Consider the following 25,607-nt stretch of genomic DNA (forward strand, 5'->3'; position numbering starts at 1 on the left):
CGACTGACAGGTCGCAAGTCGATCTGGACGTAAGTCGGCCTATACTAACTACAGTATTTTTTCACTCCTCCCCATGTACCTTTTCCCTGGTGGTCCAGCGGTGAGGGATAAAACATAGTTAGTATGGGCTGGGATGGGAGATGGGGGAAACGCGTCGTAAAGTCGAACCATCGTAAGTTGCATAGATCGTAAGTGGTACGCAGACCCTCCCAGACTCCATCACAGGGAGATGGTACTGCCTCCATTATACCACAAAGCCTTGAAACATTACAGGAGGAGGAGGAACATAACAGCTGTATTTTCACAGTGTTGCCTTTTGGCCTCACAACACCTTCATTCAATAAATCTAGCTGAATACCTTCCCTTTCCTTCCAGTAGCCGGAGAAATGCTCAGATGTATCATCTCCTCCTGGTAGGGCCAAGTCTTGTGATAAGAGCTGTAAAATCACCTTTGCTTTGGTAGCAGTAGATTATTTATTAAACGATCCATCTGCTAGGAAAGGAGTGAAAGGAGTAATCTTGCAATTACCCACAAAACATGTATGGTGGCTAGGAGTCAGTTTATCCAAGCATGGAATTGTGTTTGGTTAGTGGGAGGGGGGTGCAGGGGAGAGAGAAATAATGCAGACTGCTGTAATATACAGTGTTCTCCCCAGAGCTTTTTAGCCGGGCGGTCCGCCCAGCTAATTTAGATTACCGCCCAGCTGTCATCTATCAGGAATCCTGCTGTTGCTGCCGCTCAACATAAAAAAATTCCCCCCAAAAACCATCTCTCACTGGCTTGGAGATACGAACTCATGCTTCGGGACTCTAAGGTGTGCGTGCCGGCTTCCCTCCGAAACTGGAAGAGAAGGGAAGCCGGCATGCACACCTTAGAGCCCCGAAGCATGAGTTCGCTACGGGCTAAGGCAGGAGACAGGCAGAAAACTGGTTAACGACGGATGGAAACTTACAACTTGCTTTGGGCCTTTCTCACTGCCGGGCCCTGCCTATTTTCTGTTTCCGCGAAGGCAGGACCCGGCAACGAAGAAGGCCCGAAGCAAGTTGTAAGTTTCCATCCGTCGCTGACCTATGCCTAATGACGCAAAAAAAAGTCACAGTGCAAGGGAAGCCTCCCCTTCTCTCGTGTGGAAACTTCACCGCAGCGCAGGATGCCTATGGTGCAGGACAGGAAACTGAACAAATCAGACCTCGCACTCTCTACCACACTATCCTTCGCAACCTTGCTGCTGAAAGCGTGGTCACCACCTGTTTGATACCAGTTCATCGCCGATTCCCCCTCTCCCATTCTCCGAATCATCATCATGTACAGGTTATCGCAGGATATACAATGGCTACCCGACGCAGGTCTTCCACTGTAACGGGGACCCTTTCTTCGTTGGCAAGAAATTGGTGATCAATGGCAAGCATGTGCCCACTTTTGACACCCTCCTGTCAGAGTTGACTGCCAGGCCACACCTACGTTGTAGCGAACAAGGAATCTCCGGGAGCTCAAGTAGGTGACATCATTGTGCGAAGGGGGTTGCCGGTAGTAGAAGTCAGGTGGACTGGTCTGGCCTTGTACGTTATAGGGGTTTGAGTGATTGATATGACTGATTACTCAGTTTCAAAGGGCCAAAATTAATTTGTGGATATGTTTTGATATTATTTTATATTTAGTAATTTGTTACTGGAAAAAATGTGCAGGTACAGTAGTTCTGTGGTATTTTTTTTCCCCCAGGATTTGAAGTTACTGTAAAGTTATTTAAAGTTTGTTTAGCTCTTGTTAGGATAATAATTGTGAATCATTTCTAACCAAAATTTGTATGTCTACTCAGTAAACAGGGATGTTCAAGATGCTGAGTGCACAAAAAAAAAAAAAAAAAGAGGAAGAGAAAACTTAAAAAAATGGTGAACTTGTGTCATATGAATATAAAGGAGTGAAAAAGCTAATATAAGGGGCCTGTATGCAAAAACTTAAATAGCTATGTGTAGAAAATAGCTCGGTTTGCATCTTGGAGATAAGGATTTTTAAAATTGAAAATGTAAAATTATGCCAAAATTTCTGGGATGCGGTCATTCGTCCCCCTTCCTCCAAGCAGGTCTACCATCTCTCCTCCCACACTAGGTCCAGTCAGTGGAATGTTTTTTTGTTTGGGGGGGCCCAAAAGCACTGCCCAGGCTCCACCCCAGACCCAGCCACCATACTAATAATAGTACTAATTGTAAATGCCATTTCTTCCATTCATTTTTTCACATACACACAATATAATCTTATTAATAATACATTACATTACATTACATTAGGGATTTCTATTCCGCCATTACCTTGCGGTTCAAGGCGGATTACAAAAGGTTAATTTAAAAAAACAGAGTTACAATGATTAGCTAGAGAGGTAAGTTGTAGATCTTAAGAGCATTTAGAGGTCGTGTTGTTATTGCTGCTTCAGGAATTTCTTGAAAAGTGTGGTTTTTATTTCTTTTCTGAACGTCCTATAGTCTGGGGTGGTCATCAGAAGGTTGGAGATCTGGTTGTCCAGCCTTGCGGCTTGAGTGGCTAGGAGGCCGTCGTGTAGTTTTGTTCTTTTTACTTCCTTGATTGGGGGGGGTATGAATGGGGAGTGCGTTTTTCTGTGTCTGGTACTGGGTGCTTGGATGAGGCGATTGTTCAGGTATGATGGGCTGTCTCCGTGTAGGGTTTTAAATAATATGCAGTAGAATTTGAATTGGATTCTTTCTTGGATTGGGAGCCAGTGTGAGTTGATGAAGGCTTCAGTGATGTGGTCATGTTTTTTCAAAGAGTAGATGAGTCTCAAAGCTGTATTTTGGATTGTTTGGAGTTGTCTTATCGTAGTTGCAGGACATGGGAGGAAGAGTATGTTACAGTAGTCCAATATACCTAGTATTAGGGATTGTACTATAAGTTGGAATTGTGTTCTTTCAAAGAATTTTCGGACTTGTCTCAGATTTCTCATGATTGCGAATGATTTTTGAATTGTTTTATTTATTTGCGGTTGCATAGTGCAGCATCTGTCTATGGTCATGCCTAGTAGTTTTATGGTGGTTTGGATGGGATATTTGATTGCGTTTATGTCTAGGTTGGTTGTGGTTTGGATCTTGTCATTTTCTAGGAGGATGAATTTGGTTTTGTCTTGGTTGAGTTTAAGTTTGTGATTTTTCATCCAGGTTGTGACTGTTTCAAGTGTTTGGTGAAGTTTGTCTGTCATGGTAGGTTTAGTATGATCGTATGGGACGAGGATGGTGATGTCATCCGCATAGCTATAGGAGGTTATGCCTAGATTATCCAGATGCGTTCCTAGAGAGGCAGTGTAGAGATTGAAGAGGGTAGGGGATAGTGGAGATCCTTGTGGTACGCCGCAGGGGTTTGACCAGGATTCTGACTTTTCTTTGTTTGATTTTACACTGTAGGTTCTGAGTTTTAGGAATCCTTCAAACCAGGAGTATACTTTATCTGAGATGCCTATTGCATCTAAGATCTGTAGAAGGATGTTGTGGTCTACTAAGTCGAATGCCGCCGATAGGTCCAGTTGTATGAGTAGCATTTTTTTCCCTGTACTAAGTTGTTGTCTGACGGTATCCATAAGGGAGCCTAGTAGTGTCTCTGTACTGAAGTTTGTTCTGAAGCCTGATTGCATGGGGTGGAGTAGGTTGTGGTCCTCTATGTAATTGGTGAGGAGTTTGGCTACTAGGCCTTCTATAATTTTGACATATAGCGGAATTGAGGCTATAGGTCTAAAGTTAGATGGGAGGTTTTGTGGTGCTTTTGGGTCTTTTTGGATTGGGGTGATGACAATTTCGCTGAGGTCAGCAGGGAATGTGCCTTCTGTGAGCGTGAATTGGATCCATTGTAGAGTTATGGTGCGGAATTTTACACTAGAGGTGGTAAGGAGATATGAGGGGCAATGGTTGAGGTCACAGGAGGCATGGCTGTATTTTTTGTAGAATTTGTTGAATTCTGACCATTGTATGTTAGGGAATTGAGTCCAAATTCTGTCTGCTGCGGTTGCCTCTTTTCCTGTAGGGTGGATTGTGATTGGATTTTGATGGGATGGGTTAAGGATGAGTGTGGCTCTGGTGTTGGTGATTTTGTTCTTGAAGTGTTCTGCTAAGAGGGTGGGTGATGGTGGAGGTGTGTTCGTGGTGGTAGTGTATGGTTTGGTGTCTGTTAATTCTTTCAGGATTTGGAATATTTTTTTGGAATCTTGGGTTTCCGTGCCTATGAGATTAGTATAGTAGCTTTTCCTCTTATCTTTTTTTTTTTTTTATAATTCTTTATTCATTTTTAAACTTTCAACAAGTGTACAATATAAGTAATACATAGATTTACTAACATCACTTGATAAATCTATCAAGATCATAACAAAGGTATATATATCTAAACCCTTCTTCCCCCCTCCCTTTCCATACAATTATTTAATTGAATCAATCTTTGTCATATTTCTTTTTTTTACATTTTTATTTTTTTTTTCATTTATATAAACCCTCTCCTTTCCCTTCCAATCATAAATAATGTTAATAAAATGGTGTTTATTCATTACAAAACAATGTCAATGGCCCCCATATTTCATTAAACCTTTTATAATTTCCATTTTGTATTGCTATTGAACGTTCCATTCTATATATGTGACATAGTGAATTCCACCAGAAATTAAAATTAAGTCTTGTGTGATCTTTCCAATTTGTAGTAATATGTTGCATGGCAACTCCTGTCATAATCAATAAAAGTTTGTTATTACTTGCCGATATCTGACTCTTTTTCCTCATAGATATGCCAAATATCACAGTATCATAAGTTAATGCTACAGGATTATCTAATAAAGAATTTATTTGATCCCAGATCGAATTCCAAAAGGCTAATATATAGGGACAGAAAAATAAAAGATGATCCAAAGTCCCTACTTCAAGCTTACAATGCCAGCATCTATTAGACATTGAACTATTTAATTTTTGTAATCTAACAGGGGTCCAAAATGCTCTATGCAAAAGAAAAAACCAAGTTTGTCTCATAGATGCTGACAGTGTACATCTTATTCTCCAAGACCAAATTTGTGGCCATTGAGATGCCAAAATTTGATGATTAATCTCAATGCTCCAAATATCCCTAAGACCATTTTTAGGTTTTTTATTAACCAATTCACTAATAACTTTATACCACTGTGCGGCCTGGTGACCCAGAAAATCTGCCTGGAAGCATAAAAATTCCATGCTGTATTGAAAATTTAAAGTTTTCCATTCAGGGAACCCTGCCTGAATGGCCTGCTTCAATTGCAACCATTTATAAAATTGTGATTTATTCAGTCCAAATTTATTTTGCAATTGTGTAAACTCAAGCATTTTTCCATTTGAAATAACATCATTTAAAGTTCGTATTCCTGCATTTAACCAATGCCTCCAGACAATCTTAGTTCCGCCAATCTGAATCTTGGAGTTTAGCCATATAGATTGATTTGTCGATTTACTAATAGGAATTTCAGTTAAATTACTTACATATCTTAGAGTTTTCCATGTATCTAATAAAAGTTTATTTTCTTTATACAATCTGGGCATCTTGATACTGAGAATGTGACAAAGATGTAAAGGAGACAGGAGTCGCCATTCCAAGTATAACCAATCTGGAGTGTATTCAATGAGATCTGGGAGGACCCAATACATACCTTGACGTAAAATATAGGCCTGATGATACCTATAGAAATTTGGGAAATTTACCCCACCCTCCTTAATTGATTTCTGTAAAGATACCAAAGCAATTCTAGGTGTTTTGCCAAGCCAAACAAACTTAATAATTATTGCATTCAATTTTTTATAAAAAGAGTTCTGAAAAAATACCGGAATCATACACATTTGATAGCAAACCACAGGCAATATCATCATTTTTATGGTTTGAACTCTTCCCCACCAAGATATATGTAATGGGTTCCATTGTTCACATAATTCCGAAACCTTTTTTAATAAAAGTTTTTCATTTTCTTTTACTGTATCTTCTATTGAATTTTTAATCCAAATTCCTAAATATTTTAATCCATCCTCTTTCCATACAAAAGGAAATGAATCAAACATAGATTTTATGCAATGCACATTAAGCGAAAGAATTTCAGATTTATTCCAATTGATTTTATATCCTGAAAACATTCCAAATCTTTCAATCAATTCTAACAAACATGGTATAGTTGAACCTGGATTGCGCAAATATAATAAAATATCATCCGCATAAGCAGATAATTTGTATTCCCATTCTTTCAAGGGAATACCCTGTATCCCCTTTGTCTGATTAATAGCTATCAATAAGGGTTCTAAAAGAATATCAAACAGCAAAGGAGATAATGGACATCCTTGTCTAACTCCTCTATGTAATTTAAAACTCTCAGATAAATTATTATTAATGTATAATCTTGCCATAGGGGAGCTATACAAAGTTTTAATCATTTGAACAAAACCAGGACCCACACCAAACCAATCCAAAGTCTGATACATGAATGACCATTCTACCCTATCAAAAGCTTTTTCTGCATCTAATGAAAGAGCAAAAGCTGGTTCATTCATCATTTTAGTTAAATTTAATGTATGAAATGTCAATCTTGTATTGTTAGAAGAATGTTTGTTAGCAATGAAACCTGTTTGATGTACATCAATTATGTAAGGAAGAGCCTTTGCCAATCTTAATGCCAGTGTTTTAGCCATTAATTTTCCATCAACATTAATTAATGATATTGGCCTGTAATTTGAAACCATAGTGGGATCTTTATTTGGCTTTGGCAAAACAATCACCATAGATTCTGCCATAGTACTTTTAATACAACCTTTATTAAGTTGAAACTGATATAAATTTAGTAAATAGGGTAATAAAGAATTTTGAAATGTTTTATAGAATTCCACAGTAAAACCATCCCCACCTGGAGCGGATCCAACTCTAAGAGACTTCAATGCTGTTTCTAATTCTTTTAATGATATAGGTTCTTCTAAACTTCTTTTTATATGATCAGGAAGCTTTGGACCCTCAAGAAGATTTAAAAATTCCATACCTTTTTGAACTTTATCAATAGAAGACTCGGAAGAATACAACTCTTTGTAAAAAGCCAAAAATTGATTTAAAATGTTATTAGTTTGATTATGCATATTTCCTTTCTCATCTTTTATTGCACTTATTTTTATTCTTCTCTTTTTTGCTTTAAGATAATTTGCAAGTAAACTTCCTGCCTTATTAGATTTTCCATAATACAAGGTTTGCAGAGAAAACAAATCTTTCCTTGCCATTTTTGAAGAAATTTCATTATATTTGCCTTTAGCCTTTAATAAAGTTTGCAAATTTTCGTGATTCCAATCATCTATTAATTTGGATTCCAGCAATTTAATTTCTTTTTCCAAATCTGAAAATTGTTTAATAAGTTGTTTTTTAATATACGCAGAATAAGAAATAATATTACCTCTTATAGTAGCTTTAAATGCATCCCATAAGATTTCCGCATTAATATCTGCTGAGGTATTTATTTGGAAAAATTCCAAAATTTTTAACTTAATTTCTTCAAGAAAAGTTGAATCTGAAACCAATGTATTATCAAACCTCCATAATGATCTATTGTATTCATTATTATCTAGTGAAAGTGTAATCCACACTCCTCCATGATCAGACAAAATAATTGGATCAATGGAAGCTTGTGTCACTTGTTGCACTATGGAATTTGATACCAATATGTAATCAATTCTTGAAAAAGATTTATGAACTGGTGAGCAAAAAGAGAACTCCTGATTATTAAAATGAAGAATACGCCATATATCTTTCAAATTACAAGTATTCACCAAATTATCTAACCCTAATGATTTTATATTTTTGCTTGGTTTTTTATCCAAAAAAGGATCCATAACAGCATTAAAATTTCCAGCTACTATTAAATTAGAAGCAGCCAGTGGGAGTATTAATTTTTGTATATTAATAAAAAAATCATTTTGATTCGAGTTCGGGGCATAGATATTTAATAAAGTCAAAGTATTATTTCCCATTCTCATTTCCACTCGTATCCATCTCCCTAAAGGATCAAAATCTATCATTTTAAATGAAGCTAAACATTTTGTGTTCACTAATATAGCCACTCCTGCCTTTTTCCCTATTGCGGGAGCGAAAAAACAGTGTTTCACCCAATTATCTTCTAGCTTTTTGGATTCAACCACTGATAAATGTGTCTCTTGAATATAATACACATCAGCCTGTTGCCTTTTTAAAAATGCTAACATTTTTTTTCTCTTTACTGGGTGATTAAGGCCATTAACATTGAGTGAAAAAATTTTAATCTCCATCAATCCAAATAATTTTTACAAAAGTTCTTCCAATTATTATATCTGAACAAAAAACTGAAATCATTTGAAATGAATAAACACCACCTTCATTTATATCTCCCAATCCAACATCTCTACCCCAATTATCAAATCCCTTTAACTCCCCTCCCATCCCTCCCTCTCCCACCCTTAATATTGGCTGATAAAACCTGGAACTGCACATACAAGACCAAGTAAAGCTAAACTAAAAGCTCTATACAGACTTCAATTATAAAACAATATTGTATGTAATAATCATATGTATTTTTATAAATAATTTATGTAATATTCTCAAAATATTAAAAAATCAAAATAAGAAACTAAATAAAGATCTTCCACTCACATTATAAATGATAAAAAAGAATGTAAAACTCTGTCTGCTAAAAGTATCAGACTTGTAAGAAACCTATAAATGAAAATTAAGCATTAATAATATATTTTCCTTTTTTTTTTTAATTATTGTTATTATTTATTTTTAAATACATATATTCCCCTTAAATATTCTCAAAGAAGCCTACTAAACCTTAAACTAGAGTCCCTTGAAAATCTTTGCTAACTGAAATCTTTTGTACTGAATTTTTATCACAACCTCCATTAACTCATCATAACCTATGATCTAAATCTGCCACTATAAGCTCTGTATATTAATATCTTATCTTCATGAATATATTGCAATAACATATATCAGAGATTCTAATATCTTAATAAGATATGTAACAGCAAAGGAACAAATCATTTCAACTTTAAAAGTCATCCTTTGAGAAAGAGATATTAAATGCTCACAGAGAAACAAACTGCCTTTTTCATCAACATTCCATTTCACAGTTTCCATTCAAAATAAACAGAGCCAAACTGTCAGTTAGCAGATTCTCAAATATATTAAAAATGAATAACAAATAAAATCAAATAAAAACCAAGAAGAATCAACTCCAACTCCAGGAAGTAAATAAGTCAAATTAAATTGACATCGGCTGCTCCCTTTGATTTAAAAACATTTCCAACTTCACAGGCTCATCAAAGCTCATAGTTTTGTTGTCAATAGTTATTTTCATAATCGCAGGGTATATCAGGCCAAATCTAGCTCCGATTTCTCTTAACTTCGGCCTCATGTCTAGAAATTTTTTCCTTTTATCTGCCGTTGTTTTAGCGAAATCAGGAACGATTATCTTTTAGTAGATTTTTGTATTGTTTGTTGATTTTTTTCCAGTCGGTTTTTGTTTGATCTTGGTTCTTTTTTCTCCATTTTCTTTCTAATCTTCTACACTGTCTTTTGAGTTGGAGTAATTCATTATCAAACCATTGGTCTGATTTCCTGCTGGTTCTGGTTTTGGTTTGTAGGGGTGCCAGATCATCAAGGATGTTGGTGGATACATTTTTCCAGTGGGAGATGAAGTTTTTTGGGTCGCAGTCTTGGATAGTTTCGTCTACATTTGACCAGAAAATGGTTGGGTCGATATGTTTGCGTGAGGTATATGTGGTTTTTTTTGATTGAGGTGTGTGTTTGGTCTTGGTCCAATTGATGTTGAAGTTATAAATGTAGTGGTCTGACCATAGGGATGGGGACCATGTTCCGTTAGGAGTTTGGATTGCTGGATTGGATGGTTGGTGAGACATGAATGCAGCAATGTCCAGTTGATGACCTTTTTCATGGGTGGTTTGTGGGTTTAGGATCTGGAAGGATAAGGCATTGAGGAAGGATAGACAGTTATTTGCTGGTGTGGAGGTTGTGTCTTCTAGGTGTAGGTTTAGGTCTCCTAGGATGAGGTTATATTCAGCTGTTAGTGAGTTTTGGTAGATGAAGTTTTCAAATTCAGGTCTCACTGTGGTCCAGTTTCCTGGTGTTATGTAGCAGAGCAAGCAGTTTAGAGAGTTTTTTAGTGTTGGGTTTGTGAGTTGACACGCTAGGAAATCCATTTGCGGAGTGGATGGTTACATAATGGTAACCACAAAATTAAACTACACAAAGCACACTTTTACCCCTCCCCACCTTGCACAGCATTTCTCCTCCACCCCCATGTGCTATGTCCACCATCCCTCTCTCATTCCTTCCCTTGCTGTAAAGGGAGTGAGGAAAGAAAGATAGAGGGATCCAGGGTATATCGCTCCAACTCCTTCTACTGCCACATCCAACATTTCTCCCTCTCTCATCCCCCCCGGACTGTGTGCAGCATCTTTTACCCCTGCCCACCAGCCCCATGCCCAACATTTCTCCTTCTATTACCCCTCTCCAGAACCATGCGACATCTCTTCCTCCATTCCCTCCACCACCAGGTCCAACATTCTTCCCTCTTGCATCTGTCCCACTGTTCCCTCTACAAACACCACATCCAACATTTCTCCCTCTCATTTCTCTCTACCTTACTCCTCTCCCACCAATGACGCAACTTCCTGTTTCTGCCCGGGTGGATTGCAGACATGGAAAGCAGGAAGGGGAGCCGCGGGCGACGTAGCTGAATCACTGCCGAGGCCGTCAGTTTTTTCAGCTTCACGGAAGGTAAAGGGAGAGAAGGCTGGGAACATGCTGGGCCACAGGGACTATCCAAAGCCTTGGCACCGGGCCGTGAGAAGGGAAGTTCCCCATGACTATTGGGCTGGGAACACCCCTTCATGGCTGGCACCTGGGGGGGAACATTACTAAAAATATTTTTTTACATTGGAGGAGGGGTGCCAAAAATGATGGCAGGGGGTGTCAAAAAACAATGGGCCCTGGGTGTCACATACCCTAGGTACGCCTCTGCACCTAACTAGTAAATATGAGGAAAATTCCCTTATTTGTGTGGTATATTGGTCCTTCCTCCCTTAAGGTACAAACTGGAGGGTGGGGGAGAGAATCATGGGGCCTGGGGTTGTGTTGAGGGAGTGGGGAAAGCACCAGACACCGGGGAAAGTTTCTTTTGGTGATAGTTGAGGTCAGGGGAGAGGGAAGGAAGTAGTTAAAGAGAGTTGAGGGGTGCAATAGACACCAGGGAAAAGTGTTTATTTTTTATTTTTTTACTTGGAATCGGGATGAGGTGCATTAAACACCCGAGATGCATTCTATCGGAGATTTGTTTGTCGAGGCTTATGGGGGAGAGGAGGGAGCAAAGTACACCACCATAAGTACTTTACTTTTCTTTTGTTGTTATCTTTCCTGTCGGAGCCTGAGCCAATCATTGCTAGGAAAACGACAGGAAAGCTATCAGGAGTCAGGTTGAGCTTTTGCTGCCCTGGATCTGGCGAAAAATTTCTTATGGTAACTGTACTTTAGAGCAACCCTTTTTCTGTGCATTGCAATAGAACGCTTAATGTTCTTACTAGCATCTATTTCAATGCACTTTGCAACCATATTTTCTGTGTGATTTAATTCTCAACCCCTGTCTGCATTGCTCAGCCAGTAATGTTGTGTGCTAATTGCATTGTTAGGCTTGCAGTAACTTTCTGCATTGCACCCACTGGGGGGTCTGCTTGGGCAGTATTTATGTCTGCAAGGCATAGGGAAAAGCGGTACCCATTATGGCACAATAGCATCCTCTAGTGGCCAGACATGGATTTTTGCACTCAGAGTTCTGAAAATGGCTGATTCCTGACTAAGTTATATCACTGTGATGGCTGGTTTGTATAGGAGCAGGGGTATTTACAGAACAGAGGGAAAGAATGAAGTCGTATAGCACTGTAATCCAGTAAAGATGAATTCAGAATAGCTAGAAATTAGAAAGTTGTGAGGGGACATCAGACCCGTCCCAGCTGGAATCGAATCTGTCTCCGTCAGTCCCCATAAACTTCAGAAATAGTTATTTAATTTAATTATGCCACTGAATTAGAGGCTCTAGTAGAGACCCATTTACAAATAAGCAAAGAAACTTTATTAATTGGGAAGAACATATACAGCGTAACCTTGGTTTACATGTTCCAGAAGCATGCTTGTAAACCAATTTACTCGTATATCAAAGCAAGTTTCCCAATAGGAAGTAAGGGAAACTCGCTTGATTTGTCCTGTCCCCCCCCCCAAGACCACTGGTGCTGCTCCACCTTACCCCCACCCCCTAGGCCACTGGCGCTGCTCCACCTTAAACCCCCCCTCCCCCGGAGGCCACTGGTGCTGCTCCACATACCCCTGCGATCCGGCATCCCCCCACTCACCCAAACACAATCTCTTACCCTGATCTGGCACCAACGCACAGGACATGCCGGTGCCCAAGATTCTCCCTCTTGCTTGGGCTGGGCCTTGAGCATCTGCGCATACTCAAGGCTTTCTAGTTCTCGCTCTTTCGGAGATCTCTGAGAATCTCGGAGAGAGCGAGAACTAGAAGGCCTTGAGCATGCGCAGATGCTCAAGGCCCAGCCCAAGCCAAGAGGGAGGATCTTCCGGCACCGACATATCCTGTGCGTTGGTGCAGGTGCCGGTGCCAGATCGGGATAAGAGATTGTGAGTGGGGGATGCTGGATTGCGGCGGGGGGGGGGGGGTGACAGAGCGGAGGGATGCCGGATCGCGGGGGGGGGCTCGCAAATCGACTCAACGCTCGGTTTGCGAGGCACGATTTGCAGGAATGTTTTGCTCATCTTGCAAAACACTCGCAAACCGCGTTACTCACAAACCGAGGTTTGACTTTACTTTGTAAATGGGTCTCTGCCAGAGCCTCTAAATGTAAATTATAAAATGTAAGAAGGAAGGAAGAGGAGGATGCCAGGAGATGGGTACACACCATGGGAGCCCTGCCAGAGGTGCTTTTGTCTCTGCGGGATCCTTGAAGACCAAGGGGGAAACCCCACAGGATTCCCATCAGCCTTGTTCCTGTGCAGCTCTCTACTGGAAATACAAAGCAAGAGGAAGAAACGCTAAGCAAAAAACAAATCTCATTAGTGGATTGAGTGAAGGAATGTCAGAGCTGAATCTCAATCCAGATGATTGTTAATAATAATAGATATATTTAATTACATGCAGTTTCCAATTTCTTGTTTGTGCTAAAGTATCAATGCAATGCAATGAGTCATTTCTTAATGAACCAATTAAAACATAGGCTTTTATTGCGAGTGTTTAATGCACCTTTTGAAACAAATTCAGATAAACAACATTATTTATGGTTTAATGTACAAAGAATTACAGAAGGGAGTATCCTAAAGCGTTTCCTAGATCCATCTAGGAAGCAAACATCCTTCATACAGAAAAGAAAGATAATCTTAATTAGAAAACAGTGTGTTCATTTTTTGCACAAATTAGAAATTCTTTCCTCTGTAAAGTCTGGGAAAAGCAACCAAGTTTTCAGTACTCTGCAAGACTCTATAGTATCTTTCATTGTCTTCAGTTTGTTAGGCAGAGTTTTCCACAGAATTGCCACATCACATGAAAATGTTTTCATTAACAGAAAGTGCCATTCATAAGTCAGATGACCCAAAATGTATTTAGGATCATATATGGGGCAATTCTGTCAGGCACCTAAATACAAAGATATTCAAAAAAACCCAAAACTGGGAAGAAGCCCAAATAATAGAAAAAAGAAAATCTTCCCTAACCCTAAGACAGGGGTGAGAGGAAGAGACAGCGCGAACCAATGAACTCCTAAAATTATTTATAAAAATGTTATTACGTTTTTTGTGATAAACGGGGAGCCCTCAGTCACACAGCTCACAGTGAGGACAAAACCCCTAATGTGCCAGCTGTCACATTCATATACCCACAGAGGGTGTTACCTGTGTTACATCCCCGAGCTCATCCGTATGTGATCAAACGTGTACCTAGTGCACAAACCAGTGTGCTAATGGTGCAAAATAATAGTCAACCAACATAACATACAAAAATGGTTGGAGCTGTCTCTGCATTGGGGGTTCTGGCAGGAGGAGTTGGGCACCCTCCTGCCGGTGATCTTTGGGGGGGGGGGGGGGCGGGGAGGGGGGTTGGGCATGTTAAACCCGATTCTGTAATCGGTGTCTCCAACATGGACGTCGGTTACAGAATCGGGTTAACTTTGGGCAGATGTAGGCCCGATTCTGTACAAAGGGGGAAATTCTGTAAATGACATCTAAAAAGATAGGTATGGAAAACTTCTCATACGCTGACAGATTGGAAATGCTGGGGCTATTCTCCCTGGAAAAGCGGAGACTTAGAGGAGACATGATAGAAACCTTCAAAATCATGAAGGGTATAGAGAAGGTAGACAGGGACAAATTCTTCAGGCTGTGGGGAGCCACAAGTACAAGGGGGCACTTGGAGAAATTGAAAAAGGACAGGTTTAGAACAAATGCTAGGAAGTTCTTTTTCACTCAGAGGGTGGTGGACACATGGAACACGCTCCCGGAGGCTGTGATAGGCCAGAGCACACTACATGGGTTCAAGGAGGGTCTAGATAGGTTCCTAAAAGAAAAGGGGATTGAGGGGTACAGATAGAAGTAGAGGTAGGTTATAGGAATAGTCAGAAACCACTTCACAGGTCATGGACCTGATGGGCCGCCGCGGGAGCAGACCGCTGGGCACGATGGACCTCTGGTCTGATCCAGTGGAGGCAACTTCTTATGTTCATAATATAGGTGCCTATCTCTTGTTACTTAGGCACCTATTACAGAATCACACATAATGATAATATAGGCCAAGTTTTAAAGGCCTACATTATAGGCGCTTAAGTCCTTTAGAGAATTGTGCTTAGTAGTGCCTGAGTTCTTCTCTACCCCTAAACACGCCTACTTTAGAGTTAGATATCATTAGGCGCCATGTGGTAGGTGCCTATCTATCTTTTGTAGAATCGTGCCTAAGAAGATAGGCACCTGTCACCCAATTTTATTTATTTCAATTGTGAACTTGTAGTGTAGGTTGTCTTAGCACTTTTGTCCAGGCCAGTTTTCATCCTGATGTTAAAGCTCATAATTGAAGCCAATTTACTAATTTAATCAGGCACCTAACTAGGCGCCTTTTATAGAATTTCTCCCAAAGCGCAGAAGTGGCTTAAAAAAATAAGGTAAGTAGCAAGGAGAAGATTTTAAATTTGTCAGGAACCAGATTTTTCAGTTTTCATTGTCCACAGGCTATAAAGTTTGTATAGTGTAATGCGGGTTAGGAGTGTTGAATGATGTGGACCGGAGTTTTTACTGTCATATTACCAATTGATTCCATGTTGGTATCTTTCAGCCATTGGAAATGCCTACGCAGTGCTGAGCAATCCAGACAAGAGGAAGCAATACGATCAGTTTGGAGATGAAAAAGCACAAGCATCCCGGCATGGACATGGCCACGCAGACTTTCACCGAGGCTTTGAGGCAGACATCTCTCCTGAAGATCTCTTCAATATGTTCTTTGGTGGTGGCTTCCCTTCTAGTAAGGAACCTTGTCCCTTCTTCCAGTTTGATCTGACTTGCATCTTTCCTAATGTAAGAAGTTTATGACTGGAATTGTTATGTTTCTGTGATTTCACACCATATCTCAAATACAGTGAGGCACGGGTGGGTCTCCTTTTTCCACTATGCATATGAAGTAACAATATGTGGCAGATTTCACTCAGATTTACAGTTTCATCATGAGAGTAAAGCTAGTACAATTTTAGTGATATCTAGAAATAGAATGCTCCTGCTGTAGCTGATCAGTCTGTCAGAATGTCAGTAGGAGGAACTATCTCCAGAAGCAACGCTTATTAGAAAATGTGATAGGTAACTATGGTTTCTTTGCTGACAGGTAATGTTCATGTGTACAGTAATGGGAGGATGCGCTATACCTATCATCAGAGACAAGATCGGAGGGAACATCAGGGAGATGTGAGTACATGGAAACAATTGGGAGATAGTGTAGGCTAGGTATGTTTTGATCATTTGATCTTATGGTGCATTATCATGATAGGAATGAACTTCATTCTTAAGCCACAATTTAGACGAATGCTACTTCTGTGTTTCCCAATACAGGGTGGGCCAAAAGTAGGTCTACAGTATTTATTCGTTATTTCTTTTTATTGTATAAGTACAATAACAAGTAAAAGCGAAACGATGTAATGTAATGTAATTTATTTCTTATATACCGCTACATCCGTTAGGTTCTAAGCGGTTTACAGAAAATATACATTAAGATTAGAAATAAGAAAGGTACTTGAAAAATTCCCTTACTGTCCCGAAGGCTCACAATCTAACTAAAGTACCTGGAGGGTAATAGAGAAGTAACTAATACAAAAACTTCACAGGAATGTTATTTGTGACACTTGTAAAATAAAAAGAAATAATGAATAAATACTGTTGACTTACTTTTGGCCTACCCTGTATATTTGTACAATTTTTTTTTTTTTTTTTTTTTGCAAATTCAATTGCTGCTTTCCCCAGGTTTACATTACATTACATTACATTACATTAGGGACTTCTATTCCGCCTGTGCCTTGCGGTTCTAGGCGGATTACATTTTAGAAGATATCTGGGTAGTTCCAGTAGAGTTACATTTCGGATAGGAGTATATTATAGTAATAGTAAGGAGTTATGATACCTCAAGTTCACAGAAGATAATACTTATCACAGAAGTTATTACATATAACAGAAGATGTAGAAGAGTTACAGTACATTCTTGGTCATGGACAAAGAGATAGTTTAGATGGGTGTTTCCGAAGTCGTTGGTTGGGAACTCATTGGGTGGTGGTTAGAATGATGGGAGGTATTTTTTGAACAGTAGTGTTTTTATTTCTTTGCGGAACTCTTTTATGTCTGTTGTTTTGGTCAGTAATTTTGAGATGTCAGAGTCTATTTTAGCTGCCTGTGTCCCCAGGAGGTTGTCGTAGAGTTTCTTACGACATGTACCGTTGAGTGGTGGATAGGTGAAAAGGTTCTGTGTTCTCCTTTTTCTTGGTGGGTGGTAGTGATGAAAACGGTTAATTAGGTAACTGGGTGCCGTGCCATGGGTTACTTTGAAAATGAGACAGTAGAGTTTGAATTGTGTTCTTGCTTTTATTGGTAGCCAGTGAGATTCTAGGTATGCATTGGTAATGTGGTCGTGTTTGCTGAGTGAGTATATGAGTCTGAGGGCTGTGTTCTGGATGGTCTGTAGTTTTTTTATTGTGTTGGACGGGCAAGGTAAGTAGAGACTGTTGCAATAGTCGACAATACTTAGCACAAGGGATTGGACAATGATCCTGAATTGGTCTTTGTTAAAGAATTTTCTGATTTTTCTTAAATTTCGCATTGTGAAGAATGCTTTTTGGGTGATTTTTTGGATTTGTGTTTGCATTGTGCAGCATCTATCTAAATGTATTCCTAGGATTTTGAGGGAGTTCTGTATAGGGTACTTGATTGAGTTTACTTCCAGTTCTGTTAGGGATGGTTTTTTGTCCTTCTCTAGTAATAAGAATTTGGTTTTGTCGGAGTTCAGCTTCAACTTGTGATCTGTCATCCATTTTTCCACTGTTTCTAATGTAGTTTTCAGGCGTTCTGTGGAGATTGGGTTGTGTATGTCGAATGGAAGGAGGATGGTTATGTCGTCTGCGTAGCTGAGAGAAGTAATGTTTTGGTCGTCTAGGGTGTTGCCTAGGGAGGATATGAATAGGTTGAAAAGTGTGGGGGAGAGGGGAGAGCCTTGTGGTACTCCACATGGATTGGACCATGGTTCAGATAGAATGTTTTTAGATTTGACTCTGTATGTTCTAGTTTTAAGGAAGCCTTGGAACCAGTTATGAACTTTACCTGAAATTCCTATTGCGTCTAGTTTTTGGAGAAGTATGGAGTGGTCCACTAGATCGAATGCAGCTGAGAGATCAAATTGGATGATTAGCAGTCTGTTTCCTTGGCTGAGATGACTTCGAGCTATGTCTAGTAGAGATACCAGGAGAGTTTCTGTACTGTAGTTGGTTCTGAATCCGGATTGGGATGGATGTAAGATGTTATGGGCTTCAAGGTAGGTGGACATTTGTTGTGCAACTAGTCCTTCTATTATTTTGACGTATGTTGGGATAGAAGCGATTGGTCTGTAATTTGATGGGTTATTTGTTAGACCTTTGGGATCCTTCAGTATAGGCGTGATTATAATTTCTCCGAGGTCTGGTGGGAACTGGCCTTCCCTGAGTGTGGTTTGCAGCCATAATGTGTAGCTAGCTTTGAAGTTGGTGGAAGCTGTTGCTAGTAGGTATGGTGGGCAGTTATTCAGATCACATGATGATTTGCAATATTTTTTGTATAGCCTGTCCAGTTCAGTCCACTGGGTTGTAGGGAAGTCGGTCCAGAGTCTGTCTGCTGATATTGCTTCATCTGTTATGGGTTTTATTAGAGTCTTGTCTGTGTTGTTTTGTGAGTTGTTGAATGTTGTTCTAATTGAGATGATTTTATTTTTGAAGTGGTCTGCTAGTTGGGAGGCTGTAGGTGTTAGGTTTTCCTGGGTGGCTTGACATGGTTTAGTGTCGGTAAGGTTTCTTACTAGGTTGAACAATTTTTTTGTGTCTGGTTTGTCGGTGCCTATGAGGTTGGAGTAATAGTCTTTGCGTTTTTCCTTCAATTTGATTTTGTATTGCTTGATTTGGGTTTTCCATTCTGTTTTAGTAATTTCTTGTTTCTGTTTTATCCATGCCCTTTCTAGTTGTCTACATTTCCTTTTTAGTTGTAGGAGTTCGGTGTCAAACCATTTATCTGATTGTCTGTGTATTTTGTTTTTTTCTTTTAGTGGTGCTAGTTTGTTCAAGGTCGATTCGCTGAGAGACCGCCAGGTTTTTATGAATTCACTAGGGTTGCTGGAATCTATTGCTGGGTCCACTGCGCTCCAGAATGTGTTCGGTTCGATTTTCTGTCTGGTCATAAAGCTTGTTTTGAGGGGGGTGGGTTTATTTTTGTTGTGTTCCCAGTTGATGGTGAAGTTGTATTTATAGTGGTCCGACCATAGGGTGGGTTGCCAGGTGCCGTTGGTGATTTGGATGTTTTGTGAGTTGAGGTTAGGGGATGAGTATGCTGCAATATCGAGTTGATGACCTTTTTCATGTGTTGGTTCCGGGTTGGTACGATAGGGTACTGAGGTATGATATAATGTCTACTACTTGTTTGGAGGTGTGGTCTTCTAGATGGAGGTTTAAATCACTAAGGATTAGGTTGTTTGTAGAGGAGAGAGAGTTCTGGAGGATGAACTCTTCTAGCTCATGTATAGTGATGTTCCATTTTCCTGGGGTGATGTAGCATAGAAGGCAGTTTAGATTTCCTGTAAGGGTGGTGTCAGAGAGTTGGCAGGCTAGAAGGTCTAAATGGGGGGTGGAGTGCTTGGCTAGGACTTTGATGTTGAAGTTGTTTTTTGTTATGATTGCTAGCCCTCCTCCTCTTCTGTTAGCTCGGCATACTAGTTCAATTTTGTATCCTTTGGGACAGATTTCAATAATGTGAGGGTCTGTGTCGGATATGAGCCAGGTTTCAGTAAGGAAGAGGCATCCTAGGTCGTCTTTGATTAGCCAGTCTTTGATTAGTTCTGTTTTTGGACCTACCGATCGTATATTTAAGTATGAACATGCTATTTGTGAGATTTTTGTGAGTGGGGAGGGGGTGGGAGCTATATTTGATAGTATTTTTTGTGATGTCTGAGGTCTTTGAGAACTTATCTTGGCTTTTGTTGTATGTCTTTTTCCCCAGATTGTGGGATTGTTTGCTTGGTTGGATGGTGAACAGAGGATCAAGGTTCTAGGGGTTTGGAGTTTCCTGGTTTGTAGAACGGATTTGTGTGGTACTGTGATGATTGGGATTGGCTGTGTGTGGTATCCTGCTGTTTTCCATTTGTCTATGAAGAGGGATAGTAGTAGTATAGCAAGGATGAGTTTGGGTGCGCTTGTATCCATTCTGTGTGTGGCTGAGAGAAGTTGTTGTGGGATTTGCTGGGACTTTGGAGGGTCTCGGTATATAGGCTGGTCGAGTTCCTGTTTGTAGTTGGGTCACCTAGTAATTGTTTGTTTGGGTTTTGGTATTGGTGGTCTAGAGTGATTTCTTGGTGGTGTTGGTGGCTATTCTCACTCACCTCTAAGTTAGGTGGTATTGGCAGTTTCTGTATTCGGCAGTCGTCCCTGCAGTCGCTTCCCGGCGCACCGAACGGCGGTACGCCGTTGGCGCTGATTAAATTTAAATGTGTCCTCCTGCTGGGATCGGGGGGCGGAGCAGGGCTTCCACGCCGGTCTGCTGTAGGTGCGGGCGCTGGGCCTTTTAAATGGTGTGTGTCCTCCGGCTGGATCGGGGGGGGGCGGAGCAGGGCTCCCACGCCGGTCCCAATCTGGCTGGTCTGCTGTAGGTGCGGGCGCTGGGCCTTTTAAATGGTGTGTGTCCTCCGGCTGGATCGGGGGGGGCGGAGCAGGGCTCCCACGCCGGTCCCGATCTGGCTGGTCTGCTGTAGGTGCGGGCGCTGGGCCTTTTAAATGGTGTGTGTCCTCCGGCTGGATCGGGGGGGGCGGAGCAGGGCTCCCACGCCGGTCCCGATCTGGCTGGTCTGCTGTAGGTGCTGATTTAGATTTTTAGTTTAAGGATGGATTCTTGATAACCATTTATTTTTGTATGTCAACAGCTTTTGTTCATTAAATCTGTTGCTATTCCCGGACAAGCAGGCAGCATATTCTCACAAATGGGTGACTTCATCCATAGAACCCTGGTATGGACAGTGAAAAAGTGTACTACTGTCACTTTAACGTCTTTAGAAGCCTTGAGAACGTCCATACCGCGCATGTTTGAGTGCCTTCCCTGACAGCTTTGTACAGAGCTAAGATGTGTGTCGTTGAAGTCTCTCCAATTGCGCTATTTCTTTTGTACCTTCCTGGGTCGTTTTCTTCATTTCTTTGATTGTTCTTTATTATTTTTGTAGTCTTTTAATTTCTCGAGAGTTTCTCTCAAAATTTTTTCTTCACGTTTTTGGACCTTAGGTCCCCCTTCAGCCAGGTTGGTGGCATCGACTCTTTTTCAGTCACTAAATAATTCGACATTCTGAGGAAAAATTAATTCTTTCGATCTCGCATCAGCAGTTTTTCCCGTTATGTCGAGGCCTTCTAGCAGCTTCATAGAAATGGTCTTGGTGCAACAGGGCCATATCGGTCACTAATTCACATAATAGGTGTTTTCAGTGCCTTGATCCTGAGCACCGAGTAGACTCTTGTCATTGCTGTTCAAAGTTACAAAAACATTCTTTGATGGCTTGAAGTCTGCAGTACAGCAGGAGAAACTTTTGGGACCCCAAGATCCATCAAAGATGTCTTCTACTTCCGATGTTGACAACGCCGCGGCACAGTCGGCACCACAATTGCCACATCGTTTGGCACCAACTTCCTCGGTACAGATGCTGACATCATCTATTACAGTGTTCTTCAACCTTTTTACACCTATGGACCGGCGGAAATAAAATAATTATTTCATGGACTGGCAAACTAATAAGACTGAAATTTTTTAAAACCCCATCACCGCCCCGTCCCTGCGAGCTCGGTCCCGTTAACCATCTGATCCCATCCGCACAAGCCTCAAATAAAACCCCCGTCTCCCCTCCCCTTCACATATATCCCCTCTACTATCAAAAAAACTGAATAAGCCAAATTATTACAGAATGCTACACAAATATCATGCTAACAGAATACTTCAGTCACACATGGCAGGAATGGAATTAGGGGGAGTGCAACTAGGGCAACTGCCTCCTGGTTAGAGAGAGCCCTAAACCAGCTGGAAGCTAAAGAAGCACTGCCTGGGCTTTGCACTCCCCAGTTATGTTTAATATCAGCTCTAGCAGGATACATATTCATAATCTGATATATTCTAATCACAAGATAGAAATAAAATTATTTTTTTCTACCTTTTGTCGTCTCTGGTTTCTGCTTTCATCGTCTTTTCACATTTCCATCCAGTGTCTGCCCTCTGTATCTTCAGTCCAGCATCTGCCCCTTCCATCCACTGTCTGCCCTCTCCCCCTCCCATATGGTATCTGCGTTCTTTCTTTGCCCCTCTTTCCTTTGTCCCTCTTTCCTTATTTCTCATCTGACCCCCCTTCCCAGCATCAATCTCTCTACTTTGTCATTCCTCTGTCTCTCCCCTTTCCCTCATCTGATCTCTCCATTCCATCCTGACTCCTTCCCCTCCTCTAATCTCCCTGCCAGCTGTTTCCTTTCAATTTTCCTTCTCCCCTGTCCAGCAGTACCTTCTCCCTTTTTTCCTCCCCTTATCCAACAGTAACTCTCTTCCCTTCTCCCCTGTCAGCAGTATCCCCTTGTCCAGGAATACCCCTTCTCCCTTTCCTCCTCCCCTTATCCAACAGTAACTCTCTTCCCTTCCCTTTCCTTCTCCCCTGTCAGCAGTATCCCCTTCCCCTCCCTTGTCCAGGAGTACCCCTTCTCCCTTCCCTCCTTCCCTCTCCAGCAAATGTTTCCTCTATGTAGGCTAGTGGCAGCTCTGTGTGCTTTTAACTTCGGCACACAGCTGCTCCTAAGCAGTATTTTAGCCGCGGTTTCATGAGGCAGCCTCGGGGCCTTTGGTAGGCCGGCCCACATTGCATCATCGAAGCGGGCCAGGCCCGAGGCTGTCTCATGAAACCGCGACTAAAATACTGCTTAGGGGCAGCTGTGTGCCAAAGTTAAAAGCACACAGAACTGCCGCCGCTGGTCTGGGAGTGCGAAGACAAAGGCAGGAGCAGGAGACATAAGCAGCAGGAGTCCCGGTGGTGGAAGGCAGGAGTCCCGGCATAGCGACGGCAACAGGAAGTTTGTTGCGGCAGGGACCCGAATCCTTCACGGACCAGCAAGATTTTTTTGCAGACCGACACCGGTCCGCGGACCGGCGGTTGAAGAACTGTGATCTAGTAAACAGGCTAAGAAGAATTCCCATGCCTCACCTCACCTCGCCACACAATGCCAGCATCTCTAGCATCAAGTAAGTCAATGCAGTGGTTAAAGCTACAACTTCAGCACCCTGGGGTTGTGGGTTCAAACCTATGCCGCTCCTTGTAACCCTGGGCAAGTCACTTAATCCCCCTATTGCCCCAGCTACATTAGATAGATTGTGAGCTCACAAGAACAGATAAGGAAAAATGCTTGAGTACCTGAATAAATTCATGTAAACCGTTCTGAGCTCTCCTGGGAGAACAATATAGAAAAATGAATGAATAAATAAATAAAAGAAGTCTCGCTCTCCATCATTAAAGGAAGTGTCTCTCCTTAGGTGTCTCTATATCGAGGTCACCAGTGCCTCGACACTCTGCACCAATGGTACCATCGACACCTTCAGTACCACAACTTACTAATCAGGATAAACTTTGCAAGCTGCTTCTTAAGGAGCTACCAGCTATGCTTTGAGACCAATTGAAGCCATCTGCTGCACTGACTCCTCATGGAAAGGAAATCAAAGTCTCCTCCTCGATGCAAATCATCGGCACACTTCCTCCTCATCTATGTCGAACCATTATCAAAGGAGACATAGGAGTCCTTTCTGATGCTATCATAGGCACCGTAGCCAACATTCCACACAGTGTCATGCTCCTGAAGGAAAAGTTTTTAAATCTCCTGCCTTAGAGCAAAAAAGAAGAGCGACCAAGATGATAAAAGGGATGGAACTCCTCTCGTATAAGGAAAGACTAAAGAGCTTAGGGCTTTTCGGCTTGGAAAAGAAACAGCTAAAGGGAGCTATGATTGAAGTCTATAAAATTCTGAGGGGTGTAAAAAGGGTACAAGTGAATCAATTTTTTACTCCAACAAAAATTACAAAGGCTAGGGGACTCTTGAAGTTACAGGAAAATACTTTTAAACCAGTAGGAGGAAATATTTTTTCACTCGGAGAATAGTTAAGCTCTGGAGCGTGTTGCCAGAGGATGTGGTAACAGCAGTTAACGTAGATGTTTTAAAAAAACGTTTGGACATGTTTTTTGAGGAAAAGTTCATAGTCTGGTACTGAGACAGACAAGGGGGAAGCCAATGCTTACCATTGGATCAGTAGCATGGAATGTTGCTACTATTTCGGTTTTTGCCCGTTACTTGCGACCTGGATTGGCCACTGTGGAAACAGGATACTGGGCTAGATGGACCATTGGTCTGACCCAATATGGCTATTCTTTAAAATCTGCGGTGATTACATAATCCATTTTCTTTATCTTGCATAAGGCTGCATGGACTCCTTTTAAATTAAAGCAAAGACTTGAGTACCTGTTGGTCTTTCAATAAAGAGTTTGGTACACTCCCTCATCTACTCTTTTTCCTGCATTCAATTATGACATTCCTGCCAACAAGTATGGTCTACAATATGCTCCTTGTTAAATATTCAAGAACCTCTAAGTATAAATATTGTCATACTAGGCAAATATGGACTAAACTCTATAATCTCCGAGGAACAGGGTAAACTGTTGCGAATTCTACTCAACCTTGCTCTGAAAATTCTACTTAATCATTAGAAGGATTTCACCATGATTGAATTTAATGCTTGGTGGAACACAGTATGTCTCATTGCCAAATTTGAAAAAGTTACAGCTGAAAAACATGGTAGTCTAAAAAAACAATCTTATCTCCGGCACAATAAACAGAGTTTTTCATGGCACATTATATAACATTGCAAAACCAACAAAAATTTAACACATACCCCTCACACACCTTTTACAAAACCACAAAAGCGTTTCTTAGCACCAGCCAGCACGCTGAATACTGTGCATTGCTCCAACTCTCATAGGAACTCAAGGAGCGTCTGAGCACCGCACAACGCACCGGCCGGCACTAAAAAACACTTTTGTGGATTTTGTAAAAGGGGGGTTAAAGTTGGGAGTTATTTATTTAAAGTTCTTTAAACTATGTATGGGTAATTGTAACAACAGTGAAACTAAAGTAGATTGAATAGAATTGCTAATCAATGTGACGGATGAACTTGTTTTTGAGTACAAATTAACTCAAAATGCTGCTCGATAGGTGACAAGAAAACACGCATTTCATCATCCTCCATCTGCAGTTGCTCTCTTTCTCCCCTCCCCCCCCCCCGATTTGATTTCTGTCAGAGCTGAAAATCCAAGTTCGCAAAGATAAGAAGATCCAAATGGTAACAAAGCCTTGATTGCTTTGTTGCTCAAGTTAGAATAACTACTGCATAAAAAATAAAAATGAAATTACTTGCCATTAGTTTTCAAGGAATGATGTTTGTCTGGGCAGTTACATCACATAGTAACATAGTACACGATGGCAGATAAAGACCCGAATGGTTCATCCAGTCTGCCCAACCTGAGTCAATTTAAATTTAAAATTTATTTTTTTTTCTTCTTAGCTATTTCTGGTCAAGAATCCAAAGCTCTATCCGGTACTGTGCTTGGGTTCCAACTGCTGAAGTCTCCGTCAAAGCTCACTCCAGCCCATCTACACCCTCCCAGCCATTGAAGCCCTCCCCAGCCCATCCTCAACCAAAGGGCCATATACTGACT

At 40.9% G+C, this 25,607-nt stretch overlaps 1 protein-coding gene across 2 annotated transcripts in view; it reads left to right on the forward strand.

Annotated features, from left to right (window-relative positions):
• Nucleotides 1-25,607, forward strand: part of DNAJB12 (DnaJ heat shock protein family (Hsp40) member B12) — a 137,963-nt gene that overhangs the window by 63,171 nt on the left and 49,185 nt on the right. For both annotated transcript variants that reach the window (XR_004539208.1, XM_033941928.1), the window contains exons 4-5: nt 15,405-15,590; nt 15,945-16,024. Coding sequence is in view for 1 of the 2 variants with exons in the window: in XM_033941928.1 (XP_033797819.1) it covers nt 15,405-15,590; nt 15,945-16,024 (266 nt within the window). In the remaining variant the exon portion in view is untranslated. The remainder of the gene's footprint in view (nt 1-15,404; nt 15,591-15,944; nt 16,025-25,607) is intronic.

The sequence above is a fragment of the Geotrypetes seraphini genome, chromosome 4 (genome assembly GCF_902459505.1).
Source record: "Geotrypetes seraphini chromosome 4, aGeoSer1.1, whole genome shotgun sequence".
Taxonomy (NCBI): domain Eukaryota; kingdom Metazoa; phylum Chordata; class Amphibia; order Gymnophiona; family Dermophiidae; genus Geotrypetes; species Geotrypetes seraphini.